Below are 24658 nucleotides of genomic sequence, written 5' to 3'. Positions count from 1 at the left end.
AGATAATGTGCCTTCTATTTTCCTACAACCTGTCAGGTGCGTATTTTCTGAAAATGCAGGGGGGAGACTTGTGTGACTGGCCTTGTGTGACTGCAACCACATCTTCTTTTTTTTTTTTTCCCCCTTTTTTCCTTTTTTCATTTCTGTTCTAAATAATTTTGTCATCTTGTGATTTATACTGTCATCCAAACCAGGCTATCATATGAAAGTGTTTTGTGAAATACAGCTATTTTCCTTTGGAATTACGGTTGTTCCAACCACTAGCTCAGTGCCTACAATAAGAATAACAGTAAAGAGATCTTTGTGATCTTGTTGTAACTCAACACGAATTTTATTTGGATTTGACTAATGTCACTTTTAAAATCCATTGCAGAAATTCCAGGCTTTAGTGCAGATTTAGGGAATGTCTGTAGACTTCAGGTCTTTCCAATATTTTTTGCAGAACTCAGGCTTATGTTCAAAAAAAATTTTTTTTTTCCTAGCTCTTCTGGATAGAAAGATGTACTTCTGCTGAATATGGACCACTGTAGTCCTGTCATCTAGAGTCTGTAATTAACCACAAACAATAGTCCTGAGTCATGAACTGCCACATTTCAATTGTTGTTAACACTGAAACTTAATAGTGGCATCTCATATGCCAACATATTAATTATTTCACTGTTGCTTGCTTGCTTTTAACAGAAATAAGCCGCTGTTTTGTTTTACCCAATGTGGTTGGATTCATTTGCAAGACATTTCACAGGAAGTTTCACAAGAATGAGGCTGCAAATGTTAGATACAAATACTCATATTGTCTGTTAAATGTTTTGTGTGTTCACCCTCCCACTGTGGGGGGAGTAGAACTGTAATGAATTAGGTAGGAACTGGTAAATCTTGGGGAGAAAGGGGAGTGAAAGAGGTCATTAGGTGGAAGAATTTAAAAAAAGGATAGGTAAATAAAGCTAATACGTAAAACAGCTCAGCAGTATAAATAATTAAGGACCCAATCCAAAGTCTGTTGAACTCAATGGGAGTTTTTCTGTTGAATTCAATGTACTTTGGAACAGAGCCTTACTTTTAAAAATACAGTGGATTGTTCCTAAATTCTGCAAAATCCAGAGGAAAATTCTTCAGAATGTGACAAGATCTTCCTTACCTATCCAGTGGTCCAAGATATGATCCAGAGTCTTGATGCAGAGTTCTTGCAAACTACTTTCGTTATGACATTAAAGTCCATTTTGTTCTGTGACAATTTTACTTGTGTATTTAGTTAAAGGATACAGACCTCTTCAGGGGATGCCTCGATCCTGTTAAGAATTGGCAATGATGGAGCATCTCTTAACATGGACTGAAGGCGGTCTATTAAGGATGTTGAATGATCAATATTTGTAATTTTAGGATTGTTCAGAGTTCAGCTCCCTTGAAATAATTTAGTAATAGTGTATATAGCTCCTGCACAGGTAAATGAACTCACTTTTTTGTTTGAAGCTCACATTTGTTAATTCTGCAGCCAGACTGTAGGACACAACATTCTGTTCATTTATGTAACTGTAATTTGTATCCAGTCACTTTCCCCACTCTAAGCAGGGAATAATACTTCTAATATTTTCATTGTATTTTTATGGAACCCAGTAACTGGATATTTTTGCCTCTTATTAACCAGCATATAGGGGGAAAAAAGCTCTTTATGTTTGCAAGTCACCTCACAACTACAGCCAGATTCTTTTAACACTGTTTGATTTGTTGAGTGTCAAGCCATCACAACTGAAACTGTTTGCATGCCAGCACCCTGAAGGCTTCATATGGCTTCCTTGAATGGAATCTTAGCGGTTACTAAGTTGCCACAATGTTTCAGAAATTACATGTAAAAATGTATACTGAAATAGATTTTCTCTAATAGAACATTCTGTGCAATGAAACTGACAATTTTTGCATGTGAAATGCACACAATATGGAAGAAAGGGAAAAGTAATCTGTTAGAAATGTCCTCTGGATGAAATGTAAATATTCAAACAGATCCACTTTGGCATCCATTTGGGGGTATGTGTGTCTCTCTCTCGCTCTCTCTGTCTCTCTCTCGCTCTGTGTATGTTTCTTCAATCCACCTGTTTCTCTTTCATGGTGGGAAAGAGAGGTTCACCTAAGATCCATCTGATTTGTTCACCTGTGGATAATCTCAGGTGACACACCGGTTTCTATCAATGTTTTACAAAATTTTAGTTCTTTTTTTACAAGTCATGATAGTACAAATATTCTGCTTAAGCACTTTGGGGCAGGGATTGTCTTTTTTTGGTGAGAGTTCATACAGTGCCTAGCATATGGTCCTGGTTGATGGCTGAGGTTTATTGTAATATTAATTATGTGCATTGCAGTAGCACCAATCTGTGTGCAAATGGAACTGAGCTGGTAATTGCTGAGTCCTGCTGTATCTCTCTGCAGACTGCATGAACAGATTGTCCGGAAGTACCTGGTGGGGAGAAGGGAGAGAACCAAAAATAACTTGGTATAAAAATTTGTATACTCTGCAATCTTGGTCACCAGTACTGACTGAAAATTTCAACCCTTCCTCCTTTTTGTCAGGAATATGGTAGCAAAGCTCTACAAATCAATTTTATGTCTCCTTAAAGAGCTGCCACCTCTTTCTTCTCAGTTATTCATCTGCAGTTGCTGCCTGGTGGCTCTCTCCTGCCCATGGCAGATGTCCCTTCACTGAGAACATGTCTTTCCTCTACCACAGATTTCTGTTTTATTTCAGGTTTGTTGCTTAGCTGGGTTTTGTTTATTTGTTTAATTTACTTAAGGGAGGAGAATAGTGTTTATTTCTTCCAGGAGACTTGGGGAAGGACAATGGGCATTCTGGATGGACAATAATTGAGGGGAGGGGGAAGGCATTTGATGCTCTGTGAAGCAGCACTCCATAGGGTTTCAGAACAGGCTATTTCTGCTCTACCTGGTGCCCTAAACGATTTTCCATTCCATAATGATGCATGCAATGTCACTTTGTATCGAGGCCATGAGCAGCCTGCCAGGCACTGGGAATCCTCAGCAAAGGAGAAGCCTTCAGTGAGATTTTTCAGAGGAACAGCAGAACCTGGAGGAGAAGGAGAATTATCTATATTTATAAGATGCCTGTCACCTTGATATCTAAGTGCAGAACTAAGTTTGAAGGAGAAAAAAATATCCATTCCTCCGGTGTTACAGGGATCCGTGCATTTATATGTACAAGCCTTTTTTTAATTAGTTTTTATTTATGGGCATTGTTCCTGGGGAAAAGTCTACTGAAAAAGAACTTTGATCTGAACATAGACTTAAACTGATCTCTTTTGAGAAGGAGTCCAAAAGCCTGGGTCCTACTGCCTCGAATACTCTGCCTTCAGTTGCTGGTAGACTTACCCAGGGTGTCTCCTGCTGTGTCGTCTGTGAAGAGAGTAGCTATATTGCAAGGTTATGAAGGATGAGGCAGCTAGATCCCAGTCTGTTAAGGGCTTTGGAGATAGGGACCAGGATTTTTAATTCCACAATTGAATGAATTGGAGGCAGGGGAGTTTAGGATGCACAGGTATGATGTGTTCACATTATGAGACACAATATGACATGCTTTATCAACTTGAGCTGCTTTGGTTGCATTCAGCCCCAAGTAGAGTGAGCTGCAGTAAGCTAACCTGGAGGAGATGAAAGCAGGGATTGCTGTGGCTAGGTCATTGGCACTATGGGGGTCTGCATGTCTAGAAGTAGCAATGAGTCTAGCATGATCCTAAAGCTCCACAACTCTTTGACGATCTGGGGTCTGATGTTCTCAAGCTGTCAAGGTTCCTTTCCCACTCTGAACTCTAGGGTACAGATGTGGGGATCTGCATGAAAAACCCCCTAAGCTTATTTTTACCAGCTTAGGTTAAAACTTCCCCAAGGTACAAACTATTTTACCTTTTGCCCTTGGACTTTATTGCTGCCACCACCAAGCGTCTGACAAATATATAACAAGGAAAGAGCCCGCTTGGAAACGTCTTTCCCCTCAAAATCTTCCCAAGCCCTACACCCCCTTTCCTGGGGAAGGCTTGATAAAAATCCTCACCAATTTGCATAGGTGAACAAAGACCCAAACCCTTGGATCTTAAGAACAATGAAAAAGCAATCAGATTCTTAAAAGAAGAATTTTAATTGAAGAAAAAGTAAAAGCATCACCTCTGTAAAATCAGGACGGTAAATACCTTCCAGGGTAATCAGATTCAAAACAGAGAGAATCCCTCCAGGCAAAACCTTAAATTACAAAAGGACACAAAAACAGGAATATACATTCCATTCAGCACAACTTATTTTATCAGCCATTTAAACAAAACAGAATCTAACGCATATCTAGCTAGATTACTTACTAAGTTCTAAGACTCTATTCCTTTTTTGTTCCTGGCAAAAGCCTCACACAGACGGACATAAGCTTTGTTTCTCCCCCCTCCGGCTTTGAAAGTATTTTGTCTCCTCATTGGTCATTGTGGTCAGGTGCCAGCGAGGTTATCCTAGCTTCATAACCCTTTACAGGTGAAAAGGTTTTTCTTCTGGCCAGGAGGGATTTTAAAGATGTTTGCCCTTCCCTTTATATTTATGACACAAGCGTTGGTGAGGAACAGAGCATTAGGAAATGGCCTTATTTCCCCACCCCTCCCTTCCTACTACATAACCTTTTCCTTCCCTACATTGTGCTTGAGCCAGTTGCTCTTCGCACAACTGTTGGTTTCTTCTAGGCATTGGGAGGTTTTGGTGATGCTGGCCAGGGATTTCATGGCCCTTAAGGTGGCCATTTACACCAATGGCATGCCTGTAGGGCACAGAACAGTACAAACAAGGTGCTTCCTGTGAGAAAAAGCCATGCACATCAGTGCTATGGAGCCCAGGACAATTAAACTGACTCTCCTGACCATGAAAAAATCATTGAACCATGAAATCAGGCAATGTAGCTGTTATAGGTTGGGAATGGTAGGTCTGGCTTGTAAGTACACATTAGCTTGTTCAGAAAGCTAGGAACCTGAGTACTCCTATTTTGATTTTTTTACAAGGTTTGGACTATTTTCTGGAATTTGTCAAAATTGCCTTAATCTTTTCCATGTTAATTCTGTAATCCAGATTAGACAAATGCTTGATAACTGCTACCCTTTGGCAATAGACCTTTGACATCACTGGCCTTCAGGGTAAAATGCAAAAAATATTAGCTTTTATCTAAGCAGCTTGGTCAATGGGTACCAGGGTTTCTGCTTCTCCACTGAAGCACATAAATAGCTGGGGCTTTGGAAAGAGCCAGTTTATGTATAATATTTCTGGGAAATAGTTCAAGAATTGTTTTCCCCCCTTGCTTATGTTTATATATTGATATGTGCGTGAGTTAAATTGCAGTTTTACAGTCTGCCTTGAGTGAAGGGCAGCACATCATTCTGCTGTCCCTGGAGCAGAGCACGGACTGAATGGTGACTCATAATAATTCAGGGCCTACCTATCTCTAGCTCCATAATTAGCTGCTTCAGCCCTTTTCCTGGCGCAGATTACCTTTCCTTCCATGCCGGCTTGCCTGTGCTGGTGGTGCCTTAGGAATGGGGCAGGAGCCAAGGCTCCAACTACTTGCTCGGACTCTTGCTAGACCGTGGGATTTGGGATCCATGCGCTGTACCACGTTAAAATGAATTGCAATTAAAGTAATTAAATTTGGGATCCATGGCCGCAACCGCGTTGTATGTGAATTCGCGCTATATAGACGCACGTTATAGCAGTGTACTTCCCCACCTTGCCTGCATGTTCTCCTGCCAAGCTGTGCAGAGTGGGAATTAGCAACTGGGCAGCTACTTTTCTCCCATCTGCGCTGCTACCAGCAATATGGGTAGCACACTTAGGGGAGGAATGGGCGCTCTTTATTGCCCCTTTCCTTTCCCTGTGTGCAGCAAGGGTCACAGTCTGGCTGTGCGTGTGTGCGAATAAAATATATACAAAATTTACTTGTGTAGTTCTGCTACTGTCACTAATCCCTTAGACGTTTTACCCTATGAGTGCTCATTATAACGCCAAACCTGTGCAGATGATTTTATTTCTTCTTTGTTTCCTTGTTGTGTTTTTGTGATAAAGCTCATGCTGTGCACATGAAAGGTGCTGGTTTGACAGTATCTGTGGCAGAAATCCTCTGTTACCCACAGAATAGGTGTGATACAATCTGCAATAGTTCTTTTCCCTGCACCTCACCACTGTGCTTCAAACCTGTTCCCCCTCCCCCCAAAGAACAACTCCTCATTAAACTGTCATACTCCTGCTGTATTTCCTTTCTCAGTATTCTTTGCTAATCGCAGAGATATTTGTGTGTGAATAGAAGCTTCGTTCATCCATGCCAGGCAGAATCAATCAACGGAGCCACAATCCAGCTTCTGTGACATCAGAGTAATTTTTACGGAGATAAGTGCTTATGCACCAAGCACTGAGCAGCACTCACTGAAGAACTGGGTAGAAAACAGTGTCAGAACATGTAGGTAACAGTTTCTGGTCACAGTCTCCCGTTCGCAGGTAGTTGTGATGGGGGAAGTAAACAGAGTAGGCACAACTAATTTTTAAGGGAGTATTGATTTAAATATTTTTCTGTTTGCTCTAGCATTTCTGTTGGGGGTAGAAGCTATGCATCCTCTGGAATGGTTCTTGGATTGTGCCCTGTAATTCTGTTTGCTCATATCATTTTGAATATTCAGAGTTTTTACTATAGTAATCATGGAACCACAGGGTTAGAAGGGATTGTAAGGGTGATGTCGTCTAACCCCCTGTCAAGATGCAGGATTTGTTGGGTCTAAACCATCTAGCCTCCTTTTGAAAACCCCTAGGGTGAAGTGAAGGAACCTTTGCAGGGGAGGGGGTGCTGCGCAGCCTGGGCCAGTCCCCACAGGAGGTGGGGCGGGAGCACCACCCAGCCTCATTCCGTCCCAAGCTCTGCTTTGACCTTGGCTCAGCCCCTGTCCCCAGCCTTGTTCCCTGTTCTTGGCCACAGCTCTGCTCCTGGCCCCAGCCTCAGCCCCCATTACCACTGCCTGTGCTCCCCCACCCCCAGGAGCTGTGACCCACTCCCGGAGGTGGCGGGGGCAGACAGGGGTAACGGGCAGTACAACCATGAAAAGTTTGGGGGCCACTGAACTAGGAAGTTATCCATTTTTGGATCAGGTTTTCACTATAACAAGGGTGAATTAGTTGCGAGCGCGAAGATGGTCGGGAAGTTGGGAGGAAGTGATCATGAACTGACATAATTAAAGATCCTAAGGAAAGGAGGACATGAGAACAGCAAAACAAGGACACTGGACTTCAGAAAAGCAGATTTCAACCAACTCAGAGAAATAGTAGGCAAGGTCCCATGGAAAGGTCAATTAGGAAGAACAGGAGTCAAAGGGGGATGGCAGTTCGTAAAAGATGTAGTACTAGAGGCTCAGCATCAAATTATTCCAATGCAGAGGAAAGAGAAGAGCCACAGGAAGCTACTGTGGCTGCGCAAGGAACTTTTTAGCTATCTAAAAACTAAAAGGGACACACATAGGGAGTGGAAGGAAGGGCATGTTAGAAAGGAAGTATACATGGGAATAGCCCGAGCATGTAGGGACAAAATCAGGAAAGCCAAGGCAAAGGAGGACAACAAGAAGGGGTTCTTCAAATATGTCAGACAAAAAAGGAAATACCAGGGATGGTGGGGTCTGTTGCTCAGTGGAGAAGGTGAGGTGGTAACGGAAGATGATAGGAAGGCAGAGCTCCTCAATGACTACTTGTTTCAGTCTTCTCACAAAAAATAATGTGACTGTACAACTAGCAAAGTTACCATAGACAATGAAGGAGAAGGGATGCAGATCAGGATAAGTAATGAACGCATCAGAGGTCTTCTGACCAATTTGAATGAATTCTGATGCTATTCACCTCAGGGTGCTGAAGAAATCTCAGAGCCTCTGGCAATAATATTTGCAAACTCATGGATGACAGAAGAGATCCTGGAAGACCAGAGAAGGGCTAATGTAGTGCCAATCTTTAAAAAGGGGGGAAAGGGGGAGCTGGGGAACTATAGACCAGTCAGCCTGATCTAGATACTTGGGAAGCTACTAGAGCAATGTACAAAACATTCAGTTTGCGAATACCTGGAGAATGAAGGGTTAATCACTAGCAGCCAGCACAGATTTACTAAGAACAAATAATGCCAAACCAGCTTGATTTCCTTCTTTGACAGGGTAACTGGTTTGGTGGATAGGGGTGTGTGGTGGCCATAATGTACTTGGATGTCAGCAAGGCTTTTGACACAGTCCCACGTGGCATTCTGATAAGTAAGCTGAGAAATGTGGGCTCAATGGAACTACCATTAGGTGGATACCAGAGCAGTGAGCAGAGCAGGCTCTGTGATGCCACTACTGCTGCACTGGTGGGCATGCAGGGGTGAGAAATGGTTGGAGTCTTGGCTCCACGCCCATCATCCGTTACGCCAGCTAGCAGAGTTGAGTCTGCACAAACGGGTGAGTAATCTACTCCTTTTGGAAAGCTCACCCTAGAGCAAAGGGGGTGGAGGGAAAACTAATAAGGGAATGTGTGTTTCTGAGGTGGTGCAGCTGTATGCTTCCCCTTACTCAGGGCAGGTTGTAAAATTAAAAGCTAGCCCTAAATTTGTTCTCATTATTGCATTTTGAACATGTTAGTCTAAATACTTTTTTTCCCTCTACTGATTCGCAGCAGGAGGTTTTACATACTGTACTGTATGGGTACATGGTTTGTAGTAGTGCCTGAAAATAAGTAAATCCAAAAAGCTAATACATGGTTTGGAGAAGGAGTTGTTGATTCTAAGAACAGCAAGTTTACCCAGCAACTTCAGAGGGGATTGTTTAGTATTCACAGTGAGTGCTATTTTCTGCATATTTTTTTTAGGCTCCAGATCAAAGATTTTAGAAACTTATAGGCAGCAGTTTCTCCAGATTATTAAAATAATTTTGTTTAGACAATTTAATTGCTTTGAGCACTTCGTCATGCAAATCAGATTATTTTTCAACTACAGGAGTAGTTGGCAGATGTTTGCACATGAAAACTGCTGGGGTGTGTGTGTGTGTGTGTGTGTGTGTCTCTCTCTCTCTCTCTCTCTTATACATATGTGTATTAGTTGTTTTTAATGGAATTGATTCTTTCTGTGCTTGAAGAAGAAGTTCTGTTAACATTTAGCTGACCTAGTGTGGCATAGAAAGCTGAATAAAAGACTAAATAAAGATTAAGCATGTTTTTTTCTTACATGTAATTTTGAAATGTTTTGAATATTTTGCTATATTGGGTGTTGATGCTGATTATGCCAATTAAGAATTATTTATACATTTACATGTGTTAATGAATATTTTAAAATAGCAATATAGCAAATCATATGTGATCCTTAATGAGAAAGCAAGGAAGTCTTCCATGAAGAGTGAAACCCACTAATGTGATACATTAAGTTGTATTGTGAATCCAGAAAAAAGGAAATACCTGTAAACTTTTGGTTCAGATTAGCAGTAAATTGAGAGCTCATAGAAATACTGTATTTTAATGGTAACTTTTCAAGAAGTAATTACAACTCTATATAATTCTGGGTAGTTACAATGTGTGTTTAATCTGAGGATCATAGATTCCAAGGCCAAAAGGGATCTTTGTGATCACGTACTCCAGTGGTTCTCAACCAGGGGTACGCTTCCCCCTCGGGGTACGCAGAGGTCTCCCAGGGGGTACATCAACTCACCTAGATATTTGCCTGGTTTTACAACAGGCTACATAAAAAGCACTAGCGAAGTTGGTACAAACTAAAATTTCATACAATGACTTGTTTATGCTGTTTTATGTAGTATACTCTGAAATGTAAGTACAATATTTTTATTCCAATTGATTGATTTTTATAATTATAGGTAATACTGAGAAAGTATGTATTTTTCGGTAATAGTGTTCTGTGACACGTGTATTTTTAGGTCTGATTTTGTAAGCAAGTAGTTTTTAAGTGAGGTGAAACTTGCGGGGACACAAGATGTGTCAGACTCCTGAAAGGGGTACAATAGTCTGGAAAGGTTGAGAGCCACTCATGTAGTCTCATTTCATGTATAACACAGGCCACAGCTGCCTATAAGTTTCTAAAATCTTTCATCTGGAGCCTAAAAAAAAAAAAAAAAAAATTCCTAGAGCATAATTTTTCTGAAAATGCTTTTTATTAATGTCCAGATAATGACCTTTTAAGCCAGGAGTGGAAGAACGTTGTCTGACTTGCAGAAGGAAAGGTAACAGTGCTTTGCTGATGCAGGGAGGGAGGCAGAGAGGTCAGAAGCTGCTGGAAAAATGGAGGTGTGGGTCTGTGTTGTGACACTGACTCATTGTCTGAACAGAAGGGTTGAAAAGGGGCACGTGTGGACATGAGAAGTCCTTTTTCCACCCTCCCTACCTTTGAGGTGGCAAAATGCCAGGTTTGTTCAGGACCTGCGATGAGCTTTGTGATAGCCACTCCTTTCTAAGGGGGCTGGGAGGGAATTTTTCTCTCACCACCAGATTGGCCTAGGTGGAGTGGTGCTGCTTTTTTTTTTTTTTTTGCCTTTCCCACAGTGGGTTCAGGGAGGGCTTTAATTGAGATGAGAAGGCAGTTAGGCTAGAGGTTGCAGCTCATTCTGTAAGTGCGGGGCGGATGTCCCGTGCAGGTACGCCAAAGGGAAGGGATACAGTGACCAGAGAAATGACTTGGAAAAGGACTTAAAAATGCTGGTTCAAGGAATGGAATGTGGTGGTGGGGGAGAGAACGTATTTTAAAATACAGATTTTTAAAAGCAGCACAGAGTCCTGTGGCACCTTATAGACTAACGGATGTATTGGAGCATGAACTTTTGTGGGATGCATCCAACGAAGTGGAAGCTCATGCGCTAATATGTCTTAGTCTATAAGGTGCCGCAGAACTCTTTGCTGCTTTTACAGATCCAGACTAACACAGCTACCCCTCTGAAGATTTTTAAAAGCTATTTTTAAAGGTCAAGTTTAAAAAAAAAAGTTACCCTATTGAGAGATCCACTTAAGAATTTTTTACGTTTTAATACTTACTTCAGTAAAGTGAAAGGAAATTCTCTTTAACTTGATCTGAAAGGTTCAAGATTAAGATCATCTTGGAGTGAACCTGTGTAGCCAGGCTAAAATCTAGGGGTGAAATCCTGCACCCATTCAAATCCATGTGATCCCTGGTGTCTGTCCTAAATGTTGAGACCATTAACTAGGTTTGTGAATGGTGCTCCTCTTATGGATGGTAACTCATCCATGGGCCCAATCCTGTAAACACATGTGCACTTGAGGAACTTTACATAGAATCACAGTTTCACAGAGTTCACTGGGACTACTCCTGTGCGTAAAGTTATACACAGTTGTGTTTACAGGATCAGGGTGTAAATCAGCATTTGTGTGCTTTCCTCCTTATCCAGAGGATTAAAAATAGTTATTTCATGTTGTTTCTCCCCTTCCCCCTTTACCATACGTGGAATGCTCCTTAATGGGGTACTATCTATTCTCCCACGTTTCCTCCCCGCATTGCTAGCCTCCTCTGCTGGACAACTGGAATAAGCTGCTGGGGAAGAACAGGGCAGTACTCTTGCAGATAAATGTTTTTCCTCTGGAGCTAGCTGGGATCATGTGATACTAGTAATTCTCACTCATTAACAAGTGCTGTGGATAAAGCATTTCCTCTCCCAGTAGCTACCATTCTGGATCTGGAAGTAGGAGGAAAGGGGTGCATTCAAAAGAACGTGAAGCAACCACATCTGTGGCCAAAAGGGACTCCCTCCACCCCCACTAGCCTTGATAACCCACATAATTGTGGGGTTTAACAAAATTGTTGTGGGTTTTTTTTTTTTAAGGTGGAATTCCAGAACCTGTCTTTGTAGTAGCTCCCTGGAATACTATGATATGCGTGTCTCCTTCTCAGATATTATATTGTGCTATCTGCATTGTCAAAATATTACCCTGTTCTAAGATGCATTACTTTTAAACCACCAGTGTTGTATCTTATTTCTCTGTTCTGGAAACAGAAGCACGGTGTCTCTGTTTTCCATTTTTCACTGGCTTCTTGTCTTCTGAGAATCACAGACTCTCTCTCCTCCCACCTTTCCTCCTTTTACTCTCCACTTTGTTCTCAGTCTTTTTCCAAAATCAGATGTCTTTCTGTCTCTCCAAAATAGAGAGTAGATCTTTTGCCCTCCCCACACCCTCTGAAATAGTCATTCTTAATTAACTCTGACAGTTCACATTATGTCTCAAGACTTATCTGGTCACTGGCCTATGACTCCTTGCACTCTTCAATAACTTACTTGACCGGCGCTCTTTCCCTCTGCCCAGATTATTATTTCTCCTCTATTCCACCCTGCTATTGCTACAGAACCTGCCTCTAGCTCTGTTATCTTGGCTGTATTTCAGGGTATAGAGAGAGTGGTTTCCTCCTCCCCTCAGCATTGTATGGAAACTCCAGTTAACATAAGTCAGCATTTCATGTGCAGAGAGAGGGCAGTGACTGACTCTGAGGATAATCTGCTGGTAAGCATTTTAAGAGATTTCTGAATAAAAATAGACTCTGTTAACATGATGGTATTCAACATATTCTCCCATGCTTTTAACTCCATTTCTTCCTATTTTCAGATTCTTTCTTTACATGATATGCCAACTTTGACCTTGTCACTCTTCCACTGGGTCCCTTGTCGTTCCTTCTTGATGTAGTAGCAGTCAGGAAAGTAACAAATACTTTCCTCATGGATTGTATTTTCTAAATGGACAACCTACCTAATTCTCAATTACTGGTGGACAATCTCCACTCATTGATATATTTTGCTTTCCACATATATTTTGCTCTGTACAACTTTTCATGAGTGATGTACCTGAGTATTAAGATTCTAATATCTAAACTGTATTGTTAAATCTATTGACCTAAATTTGGGTTATTGCTGATTATGTATCATCTGACTTTTAAAAACAAACTCTATATTTGTGGATAATCTAAGCACTATATCCAGATGTACAGACACTCTTTTCTCAGCCTATGTATTATATAATTTTTTTAACATTAGCTTTAATAAAATTTTTAAATCTTTGCTTCCTTCCTTTATCTTGAATGCTGACTTGTCTATAGTGTCACAGTTCCTTCATTCCACTTCCTGTTGTGTGGTCATCCTTATCTATCAATTAATTACATCCCATTATATTGCTTACATTCTCTAATTTCTTCACAACTGGCTCCATTTCCCTTAGCCACAGGTGCCTCCCTCCTCACTCTTTATTGTACTGGCTTTTCTCAGCACGATTGTCATTCCAGTCTGTAACAACCATCACCACGACTGGCACTATGATTTTAAGACTTTTCCCTTCTGGTGCCAGGCTTGTCCAAACTACATGACATCATGAGTGGTACCCTGCCCGCCATTTTGTGGACTTAACCAGCCTGCCACAGGATGTGCTTTGAGATAGTCTTTCATTGAGGCTGCTTAATTTTGGGCCCTTAAATCTTAGTTACTCCAAAGCAATAAATACTTTATTTCCAATAAAGATCAGATAATTTATTTTTCACAATCTTAGTCTACATTTATCAGTGTCCAACTTATTTATGTTCTTATATGCATTATTTTTAACAATGATCTTTTAATCAATTTCATTTCACTTTATTTCCTCAGTGTTTCTATATCTGTGCATAGTAGAGTGACTTGTTTCTATACTGGACCCTCGCTATAACGCGAGATTTGGGATCCATGTGCGGTACTGCATTAACACGGGGACTGCCTTAAAATGCATTGCAATTAAAGTAATTAAATTTGGGATCCATGGCCGTGACCGCGTTACATGTGAATTCGCGGTATATAGACGCGCGTTCTAGCGAGGGTCCAGTGTATATCCATTGGAACATTCGGTGTTAACAGATCCATAAACATGCTTTCAGTCAAGGGCAAACGTTCTTTGTTCCTGGCTTTTAGAATAACTATCCTTGTTCTTTCTCCAGGTCAGCCCCTGGGAATCTTTTTCCTTTATGGCAACACAAGCACAAAATGTACATTTGGTAAAGCTATCTCACATTTGTCACTTGTTCCTTTGTCAACATATGTTAAGATTTACATTACTTGTTGAAAGCCCACAAATGAATGGGGAAACCATTTAGTCATTAAGAAAGCTAACAGTATACCACATCAGAATACTTTTTATATAGCCAAATACAATAACATCAGGTTGTTGGCCTTTCACTCTGGTACTTGACTAATTTACTGGAAAAGAGTTTTTTAACTTGTAATAGTAACACTGTTTCCCCAGCCTCCTAGGAGTGTTTTGGTCTTTACTGTGTCACAGACCATTGTGACCTCCCTGGGATGAGTTCTCTATTTCTTGGCCTTGTTCCCACTGTGTTCCTTAAAGGCCAGATTCAGCTGCCTTGGCCAGTCACATAAGTAGTACCTTGAGTGCCAATTATCCCCTTATATATTCCCATTAATTTCAGATCTATGTCTGTAGTGTATATCTCAGAACATACTCCAATCAGTATTGATTTCTTATCACCAGGGATCCTAGAAATTCATTTGCCACGGAAAAATGCAGAATTTAGTTTTTACAGATAATCTTTAATTTTTATATTTTGTGAAAAAATAAAAACCATATTAACTATAACTAAATGTTACTGAAAATACCAGTGTCACTTACTCAATGCACGCAACCTTTCCCTCTTGTGACTGATTTTTTTGAATGCGCTTTAAATTTACATTGCAAAACACACTTCAATAACCTGCTTCCAGCATATAGAGCAGTGGTGGGCAACCTGCGGCCCATGGGCTGCATGCGACCCATCAGGGTAATCTGATTGCGGGCTGCGAGACATTTTGCTGATGTTGACCGTCAGCAGGCATGGCCCCCCGCAGCTCCCTGTGGCTGCAGTTTGCTGTTCCAGGCCAATGGGAGCTGCGGGAAACAGCGTTTCATTTTACTTACAGAAAAATGTAGATTTTTGTTTTTGTATTCGAGAATTTTGGTTTTTTATCCTGGAGAACTAGGATCCCTGCTCGTTGCTTTCTGGTTCCTCCATTTCCCTTTCTCGTATTTAGTATCATGGTGTTCTCTGGCAGCTCATCATTGGTGTCCCTGAAAGTCCAATCTGCAGGTCCAGGCAGATCTTCTCTACCTTGGTTTGAATAAAGGCAAGTGAGCCAAGGTCTTTGTGTGTCCATCTTTTTCACTTTTAGTGTTATTTCTGGAAGGCTTCTTTCCCCCAGACTTCTCCGTCAGCTTGACTATTCGCATGCCTAGTGACCGTTCTTGCTGTCAGCTGTTTTCTTGTAGATCAATCTATCTTAATGCCCAGGGCTTTCTTGCTTTATGGCTCCCTGTTCCAAAGACTTTACAAAAGGAATCACTGATTCTCTTTGGTCTTGAATTCCTATGGGATACCTATGTATGTGCTCTGCTTGTTTCCCATGTGCGGGGCTGTAGGGTCAGGAAAATGCCATGCATTGTCTTCCCGTTCGATCAGATCCTACAGAATCAGAAGCAGCAGTTTCAGCTGCACATATTCCAAAATAGCCTGCCTCTACTCTGTTTATTATAGCTAGCAAGGTTCGAGGAATTCTTTCTGGACTGACAGACAGATCTATTTGTTCCTTATTCTGGCCTTTGTGGACATGAGGTCAGTGAGCTGAGACAGTGTTTATCTTTGCATGGATCTTTCCAAAGCCCCTCCCCTCCCTCCTTTAGGTCTTTCAGAAATGTTAAGTTTAGTTATTTTCAGTTGAGTGTAAAGGAATTTTTTACACATTGGTAATGTTGGTTCATTGCACTGTGCATTACAAGCACGCAGGTGCCACACATTCTTTTGTCTTGTGCATAAACTACGTGATCCTCCTTGCTTTCACAGCTCATTATGGTGTGCCTGTCACAGTAAACGGTCTCTACAGTTCAATATTGTACCTTTCACTTTCACTTTTTTAATGGACTGTTGCTTGCCACTGATAATGTTTTACTTTACCTACATAGTAGTTTTCTATTGGAATGTTTCTCACAGCTTGCCTGCTGTCATCTTGTTATACTACTACTAATATATGCATCCAAATGGTCCTCTGTCTTTTGGATATGGTCCGAGTTTCCTTTTGCTCTTGCTGAAGTGAGCTGCTGTTTTGTTGTTAACATTTTCTTAAAACAAATGCTCTACAAATAAACGGCTACTAATAACTTCTGACTGTTGTCTTTTGTCTTCATTTGGCAAGAATCTTTGAAATGTTCTGAGTCATAATTCATAGGACCATAAGAATATTTTGATATTCTGAGTTCCCCTGGTGGTTATTCAGGTAGTAGAGGATGCACAGCATGTGTAAAACTTGCTGAATAGGCTTTTTGTTTTGGTATCTGCATGCAACAGCTGGCACTTGTTTATAATAATTTTGTGGTAAATCCTGAAGTGTGCATTCTGTTAGATGACCTCAGATTATATTTTAGCTAGATCACACAGTCCCTCGTGATATCACAAATGCGCAATACAGATATGTAACCTCCATCGAGTGAATGACTGGTTTGTCCTATTTTGTAATAAGTTGATGATATATTTGCAGGAACACTTAGATTTACTCTTCCTAACCCATCAATTACATTCAGAATTGCACAGCAAAATGATCCAGTACTATGGTGTTTCTTGGCCAGTTTGTTTTCCAATCCTTCACTCATGCAATTGGCCTCCTTTTGGTTTAAAAACTGTGATCAGAGACTGTCATTTTAGGAAATATCAAAGTATGCAATCTATGGAGCAACTTTGAGCAATAGTTTTGAGGGTCAGCATGCACTACTCTAATTTGATCAATCATTGGGGATTGTATGTTCTGCATGTAAAAGGAAAGGATTTTTGCAGATTTTTGTAAACTCAAACATTTGACGTCTAATTACTTACAGTATGAGTACTTCAACTCTTTTTGTAAAAGAATTGATAAAGGATACCATGCAAAATCTGATTTTTGTTTTTCCTGCTCAAATACTAATGTTAAAAGGTGGGTGAGGTAATATCTTTTATTGGACCGACTTCTGTTTGTAAGCTCGAAAGCTTGTCTCATTCACCGAGTTCTTCGGGTGTCACAACTAAATAAAAGGTGGAACAGTTTGTTTAGCATAAGGAGTTCACATGTTAACATGTGAAGTGTGCAGTTGCTATGTTTGCAGTTGTAGGATGAAGTGGGTTATAGACTGGATTTATGGCTCATTACAGCAGTGTCTTTACTGAGTCCATGATTTTTAGTGTCTAACAATTTTATGCATGTAAGCTCCCAGGCTCATCTTTTGAAGGTGTTGTGCAGGTTTCCTTTGAGGATGAGGACTGAGAGGTGAGATATGGAGTGATCGTTTTGTGAAAATGTAATGTTGATGGTGTTAGTGTTTAATGTGTCATGTAGATTTTATGTATGTAGTATAACGTAAGCAAAATTAATTTTGCTTACAAACTATTTCCTAGTAGAACAATATGGCTATTTCAGTGGTAAGAATGGAACACGGTTTACCTGGAGATAGGCCAAAAAAGGTGACCAGCATATTCATTGGTTCTTGAGGCCAGATGTGAGGCTTATGTAAGCAGACAAACAAGTTGCACTTGCAGCAATTGTATAAATATTTTTTGACAAATCTGGTTAGTCTGAAAAAGCAGGTAAGTTACTGAAAGGCAACATTATTTAGATAGGTTTCAGAGTAACGGCCGTGTTAGTCTGTATTCGCAAAAAGAAAAGGAGTACTTGTGGACTTGTGGCACCTTCGAGACTAACCAATTTATTTGAGCATAAGCTTTCGTGAGCTACAGCTCACTTCATCGGATGCATCCAATGAAGTGAGCTGTAGCTCACGAAAGCTTATTCTCAAATAAATTGGTTAGTTTCTAAGGTGCCACAAGTACTCCTTTTCTTATTATTTAGATAATAGAGCTTTAGTCTTTAAACTTGTGCACGTTAAAACTAATTTGATTGGCTAAAGTACAGAAAGGAAACACTGTTGTGTAAAGCGTGCAGCCAGGTGGAAAAAGAATACAGACCAGTAAGCACAATTTTAAAACACTAAGATCAAAACTCTTATTCTGAAGGTATTTGTAGAAGTGACCAATTACTAAATTAAAAATAGTAATTGCTTTCCAATTTTGAGGCTGCATATCATGAGAACTTGTCATATAAGGCTAGCTACTATACCACATTACTTAGATGAAACTTGTGTTCCTTGGCTTAGATTTTTGACTCTGCACAAGGACGTTCTTCTCGTCAAAGGAGACTGGCACAGGGACATTGATTGCTGTGTCATAAAGGGGGCAAGAAAAATGAGGTGAAGAAATAGAGAACTCAACATTTCATATGCTTAAGTCCCCAGAGCAGTCTTCCTGGGCTTGCTCAGAGATTACACAGTTGATATCCCAAGCAAAAATTGGCTGTGGAAGTAGGAGAGGGGTTAATGTTAACTTAACGATGGACTGTTCTTGACCAACAGGCTTTTCATCAACATCAGGCTCTCAGGTTTTCCCTTTTTTCGCCTCTGGAGTAAGCATTTGTCACCAAGCAGTTCAAGGACCATCACATTATTATTGTTACAGTTCCCATAGATCTTCTAATATTCCAGTGCAAGTGTGGAGACAGTTATGTAGGCTGCTGTAGAAAGAGTGAGTTGCCTGAAAACCATGCAGCAAGTCAGTAGCAGAGCAGGTTTGTTCTAGGTCTGTGCTTATCCACTAAACAGTGCTGCTTCTCAGCATAGGTCCACATAATTACAAAGAAGAAATAGGTCCGGATCTTTTTTTTCCTCCTTTCCTACTTATCTCTGTTTATCCTATCTAGATCATTTTATGTATCCGCTGCTAGTTAAAGCAAACCACCAACCTAAAATACTGTTCCCCACCATTTCTTTGTATTACAAACCATCAGTGTGCATGTAGTTTACAACTGTTATTTTATACGTGTTTGCAGTATTGTTGTAGCCATGTTGGTCCCAGGATATGAGAGAGAAGGTTGATGAGATAATCTTTTATTGGACTAACTTTTGCCGGTGGACAGTACAAGCTTTTTAGGTAGAGCTCTGTTTAGCTTGGACGCTTTCACCTTCCACCAACAGAAGTTGGTCCAGTAAAAAAAAAATTGTGTATGAGTAGTTATCTTCACCAAAATGATGAACTTTTCATCGGATTGGAAAAACCGTCTCAAGGAGATGGGCCTTAATTTTACTTAGTGGTGACATTTGTGAATTTATCGAAGAGGAGTTGGGGGAACCTTATGGGTTGAGGTAGGGACGTGAAGTAGGCTCATTTGTAAATCAGGTTGAAGATACCCCTAAACTGAATGCTCATTAGACTGACTGTTTCTGCCCTAGATTGACTTCAGAACAGTTCTCGTGGTTACTAGTTCTTCCATTTTTGTTGTGATAATACTAAATCGTTACCTGAAATATTTAGACTGAAAAACTAGCCGTATATTAATAAACATGCAGTGGCATTAACATCTAGACGCTCTAGTAATAACAGGAACCCGATTGAGCAAGGTGCTGTACAGACATAGGCCCTGATCCAGGAAGTTCCTTCTCTATGCATAACTCAAAGCGTAAGTTGTCACACTATAGTAAAGTCACACATGTATTTAGGTACCTTTCTCTATCTGGGCCACAGAATAGAAGGGTCATCTCTGGCTCAGAGAGTTCACAGTCCAATGAAATTAGTTGACTGGTTTATTACAATATTTTAAAAACCTAGTTGGAATGACCCATGTAGCGGGTACTTGCATATTACTTGTGTTGCCACTCCCCATGATGTAGCTGTCTGGTAATCAAAGAACAAGGGATCGGATACTCAATACACAGGGACAACGGGTGAAGTCCTAGCAGTATAGGAATATGGGCCACAATGACGTGCATTCAGTTCAGTCCATTTGCCTAGGGCAGCCGTTCTCAAACTGTGGGCTGGAACCCCAAAGTGGGACACGACCATGTTTTAAAGGGGTTGCCAAGGCTGGGTTAGTTTTGTTGGGGCCCAAGGCAGAAGCCCGAGCCCCACCTTCTAGGGCCAAAGCTGAAGCCTGAGGACTTCAGCCCTGGGTAGCGGTGCTCAAGTTACAGACCCCCTGCCTGGGACTGAAGCCATTGGTTTTGGCTTTGGTCCCCCCGCCCAGGGCAGTGGGGTTCGGGCTTTGGCTTTGGCTCTCCCCAACTCAGGGTGGCCGGGCTCAGGCTTCGGTCCCCCCTTTTGGGGTCGTGTAGTAATTTTTGTTTTCAGAAGGGGGTCGCAGTGCAATGAAATTTGAGAACGCCTGGCCTAGAATATGTAGCCTCTATAGCACAGGCAAACCATGGAGAACTTCGGAAAGTTTATAAAGTAAAACTATGGGACAGCAGAGATGCTGCCACAGCTATCTTCGGTATCTAGATTGTTCAATGCCTTGAAATCAATAGGAGTTGAGAGTGTACCTTAGGAAATAATGTGATTCTGAATCTCCAACCTAAAAATATCAGAGAAAGAAGACACAGTCGGTTCATGTCGAGCCAAACACATCTGCCTTTTATTATCTCTAACCTAGCAAAACCGTACAGTGCATTGGATTTCTTCTTACACTTTTTTTGTTTTTTAAATTAATGGTTTATCTTGTGGTAGGTACAGGCTTTCTTACGAACACCAAAAGGGACTGTTCTTTATGTATAAGCCTGTATTGATTCTGCTCTCAACTGTTTCTTATGTTGTGTTGGGTAAGTCACCTAAGCCAGTGGTTTTCAAACTTTTTTTTTCTGGCTCCGCAGTTGAAGAAAATTGTTGATGCCTGCGACCCAACAGAGCTGGGGATGCGGGGTTTGGCGTGTGGGAGGAGGTCAGGGTCGAGGGTTAGGGTGTGGGGGTGAGGGCTGCGGGGTGGGGGCGGAATGAGGGGTTCAGGGTATGGGAGGGGGCTCTGGGCTGGGGCAGGGGGTTGGGGTGCGGGAGGGGGTTAGGGCTCTGGGCAGGAGATGCAGGCTCTGCGGTGGGGCTGGGGATGAGGGGCTTGGGGTGCAGGAGGGGGCTCAGGGTTGGGGTGCAGGAGGGGGTCAGGACTCGGCTGGGGGTGCAGGTTCTGGGGTGGGGCTGGTGATGAGGGGTTTGGGATGGAGGCGGGGGCTCTGGGTTTGGGGGGGTGCGGGCTTACCTCAGACAGCTCCCCATCAGCAGTGCAATGGGGGTGCTAAGGCAGGCTTCCTGCCTGTCTTGGCACTGTGGACTGCGCTGCATCCCGGAAGCGGCCAGCAGCAGGTCTGGCTCTTAGGTGGAGGCGCGCAAGCATCTCCGCACACTTCTTGCCCACAGGCACTGCCCCCCGAGCTCCCATTGGCTGGTTCCTGGCCAATGGGAGTGCGGAGCCGGTTCTCTGGGCAGGGGCAACATGTGGAGCTGCCCTCACCTAGGAGCTGGACCTGCAGCTGGATTAACCTGTCTTAGCCAGGCAGCACCGCCGACGGGACTTTAAATGGCACAGTTGGTGGTGCTGACCAGATCTGCCATGACCCACTGCCTTACTGCTGACTAGATCCACCACGACCCACTGCGAACCACAGTTTGAAAACCACTGCCCTAAACCAACATTTTCAAATTGCCATTGATTTTGGTTACCTCAGTTTTTGTGCGCCTTATCTGAGAGACGTTGGGCATAATTTTAAGAAGTACTGGGAGTCTGTTGATTCATTTGAAATTATGTGTGGTTAGCTCTTCTGAAAATTTGGAAATCTAATGTCTCAAGTAATGCACCCAAAATCAGTAACATTTTTGAAATTTTTGCACCTCAGGTTACCTATCTTTGTGCCTCAGGTTGCCTGTCCTAAAATAGAGATAACTACCTACCTTGGTAGTGTGCTTTGAGGGCCTCAGATGAAAGCAGGTGTGATTATAATAAAATCACATCTTAACAAGGCTTCACTTTAAAATCCTTCATCCTTATGTTGTTTTTTTTAAAAATTATACCTCAGGCAAATTGTCAGGTTTTTTTTTTCTTGTGGAAAACTGCATTAGAAAATTACAGAATTACAAATCTCAGCATAGATCTAGATTATAACTTCTGTTCTGTGACCTGCATCTAAGATTAGAATCTGACAGTTAGCTGGCAGAACTAAAATTACAACTGGATTTAATGCCAGGATGTTTTGAAACAAAATACTTCAGATTAACAAGTCTTGGCTGGAAGTTAACCTCTTCTTACAGTGACCTGATGAATGGATGTTTATAGCTGTCTGAGGGAATGTTGCACCATCAGTCACTGCTGAAATTTAAAAAACAACAGTGATTCAGTCACATAAACCTCATGTGTGACAACCCATTCGGGAGACTGTCGTGTAATTCAGCTTGATAAATATGTGATTAACTCATTTTAGAAAATAATATTCAAAATGTAATGCAAGATACTTTTCATATGTACCTTTGATTTTTTTTTTAAAATGCATATTTCAAATATATTGGATTGATCTGTTGTGATGTATCAAGGGGTATTGAATTGTTTTGTCACTCAGTACAGGTATTACATTCCAGATTCTTTTTGAATGTCAAAGCTGTTACATGATGTTTAATGTCTTCATGAATTTTTGTACTATCTTGATCCACAATGTTTGGGCATGGATTCTATCCTGGCAGCTGATTTAGTGAAGCTTGAGAGACTGTCTCAAAATGTCTCAGGCTTTCCACGTTTTATTTTGGGCTTATCCTGCATCATCAGTGGTGGCAAATAGTTAACTAAAGGTCAAGTTATTTTAAAAAGAGAGTCAATTGTAATACTTTGCAAAACAGTGAATGTATATAGTTGGGGGGTGTGTGTGTGTGTGTGTGTGTATGTGTGTATGTGTTGGGGAAAGCGGGGCGGAATTCTGGAGCAGCTGCATTGTTGTTCCCGGTGTAGACTAGCAAAGCTGCTACGTGCATTGATGGATCTTATTCCAGTTTCATCCACGCAATAAACTCCACCATTGTCAATAACAGCTTTGCCCATAGTAGGGATTTGCAACACTGAAGCCACACTAGCAGCTGACAACCAGTGTCTGTAATTGGGACAAATATCCAGTGTAGACAAAGGCCTCTCTATCTGCTGCTACTTATTTCCCATAAAATGTCTTCCACTTCTAGCACCTTGACTTGTTGGTGACTCTGTTGACAAGTATGTAAGGGCCGCGATATTGCAAACCAGTCTGCATTGTCAGATCCCTGCATCCTGTCACAGTCTGAGTGAATTCATTGGAGCCTCATGAGGCAGCATGCAGGACTGCAGCTTGGGTGTTTTTTGTTTTTGTTTTTTTTTTTAAACAAAATTCTTATGCATGGTTTTTATCCATTTAGCCTGGCTAATTATAATGAACATATATTATTTGTTCAAGTCTTGAGAAGTTATCTGACAATCTAATCCAAATATTTATATTCTTATTAGGTACGACAGGCAAAGCATCATCCCCACCACCTGTCTTAGACACAAGGCAGATGAATGAGAAACTAGAGACTATTTTATTCCAGCTCCGCCAGGTTACACGTGAGAGGGATGAGTTACGCAAGCGCCTTGCACTTTCGTCTCCTGGATCAACCTTCGATGATTGCAGGTAAAAAATATATATAAAATAAATATATAATAAAAATATATTATATTTGAATATGTCTTTAAGGGGTGTTGTATGTATTTTGGTTTTCATGAGTTACATGGACTGCCACTCATAGCTAAAGCAGTTAGCAAATAGATTGCAAAATGTGTTTATACCACTCCCAGAATGTATACACCTGGCACTAATATTTGTTGCTGACTCATGTGGATGATGAAAAGATATAGCTTTGTAGTTCCTGGGTGTTACCTCAACAGAAGACAGATGTCTCCTATAGTAGGGCATTTTTCAAACCCACTTCGCTGTTGGGCTCAAATGAGGGTTGGCAGCACTCCAGTCCATGGAAATTCATTTGTCATTGGGTATGAGTCCATTCTCCACAGACCTGAGTCTCCTCTTACCTTGGGAGTTTTTGCAGGGACTGAGACCTACCACAGGGTCCTATGTCTTCTGGGGAACAGTGTTCTCCTAACTTCTTCCTGGGATCCACAGGGGAAACTGGGTAACCACATGTAGGATTAAGAGCCACTTGTTACTGCCCATTGCTTCTGAGCTAATGATTAGCAAGAGAGGGGTGAACAGCTCTTCCACTCCAAGAGTTCTGGTGTGAGAGTATATAAAATACTTGCAAAACCCACTTGCCCACAGTGAGTGGGCATCTTAGGGCTGGAAAGTTACTGCCTCCTTCCTTGGAGAGGAGGGGTGGAGAAGTCATGGCTAGTATTATTGAGGAGGGGAGGGGAAAGGAAAGGCAGTGAGCAGAATGGATAGAGCTGCTTCTGTTTACAAAGGAGAGGAAGCCAAGGAGCAGAGCAAGCTCCGAACTACTTCTCTTTGGGAGTAAGAGAGGAGGCCAGCAGCTTTCTGTGTGAGAACAGGGCAAATGGACTAGCGGCAGCAATAGAGCCCTGCATAGAGAGATGGCCCAGCATAAAATGTCTTGTAGGAAAAGGGGGCTCCCCAGCACTAACTTACTGGGGATACAGCATATACTGATTGTGGGGGCTGCACACTGTTAATGTGCAACTCTGCACTGAGCAATGTTGGGCACCCACAAATTTAAATAATTAGTGCCGCCCACAATAAACTAAGCCTGGGCAACCCCAATATTCATTGTTTTAAT

General features: G+C 41.5%; 1 protein-coding gene and 1 long non-coding RNA gene across 3 annotated transcripts in view; one reads left to right on the top strand and one right to left on the bottom strand.

The window, feature by feature from the left end:
* The window catches only part of DLG5 (discs large MAGUK scaffold protein 5), a 192091-nt gene that overhangs the window by 79040 nt on the left and 88393 nt on the right, over positions 1 to 24658 (top strand). For both annotated transcript variants that reach the window (XM_037905726.2, XM_037905728.2), the window contains exon 3: positions 23373 to 23538. In XM_037905726.2, the coding sequence (XP_037761654.1) occupies positions 23373 to 23538 (166 nt within the window). The remainder of the gene's footprint in view (positions 1 to 23372; positions 23539 to 24658) is intronic.
* Positions 1256 to 17740, bottom strand: LOC122466495. The gene is made up of 3 exons (XR_006292069.1): positions 17605 to 17740; positions 12498 to 12502; positions 1256 to 1266 (listed from the first exon to the last, which is right to left on the bottom strand). It is a non-coding gene; the product is annotated as an uncharacterized LOC122466495 (long non-coding RNA).

Source organism: Chelonia mydas, chromosome 7, assembly GCF_015237465.2.
Source record: "Chelonia mydas isolate rCheMyd1 chromosome 7, rCheMyd1.pri.v2, whole genome shotgun sequence".
Classification (NCBI taxonomy): domain Eukaryota; kingdom Metazoa; phylum Chordata; order Testudines; family Cheloniidae; genus Chelonia; species Chelonia mydas.
Note: the sequence above shows the minus strand (reverse complement) of the source record. Positions and strands in the feature narration are given on the sequence as shown.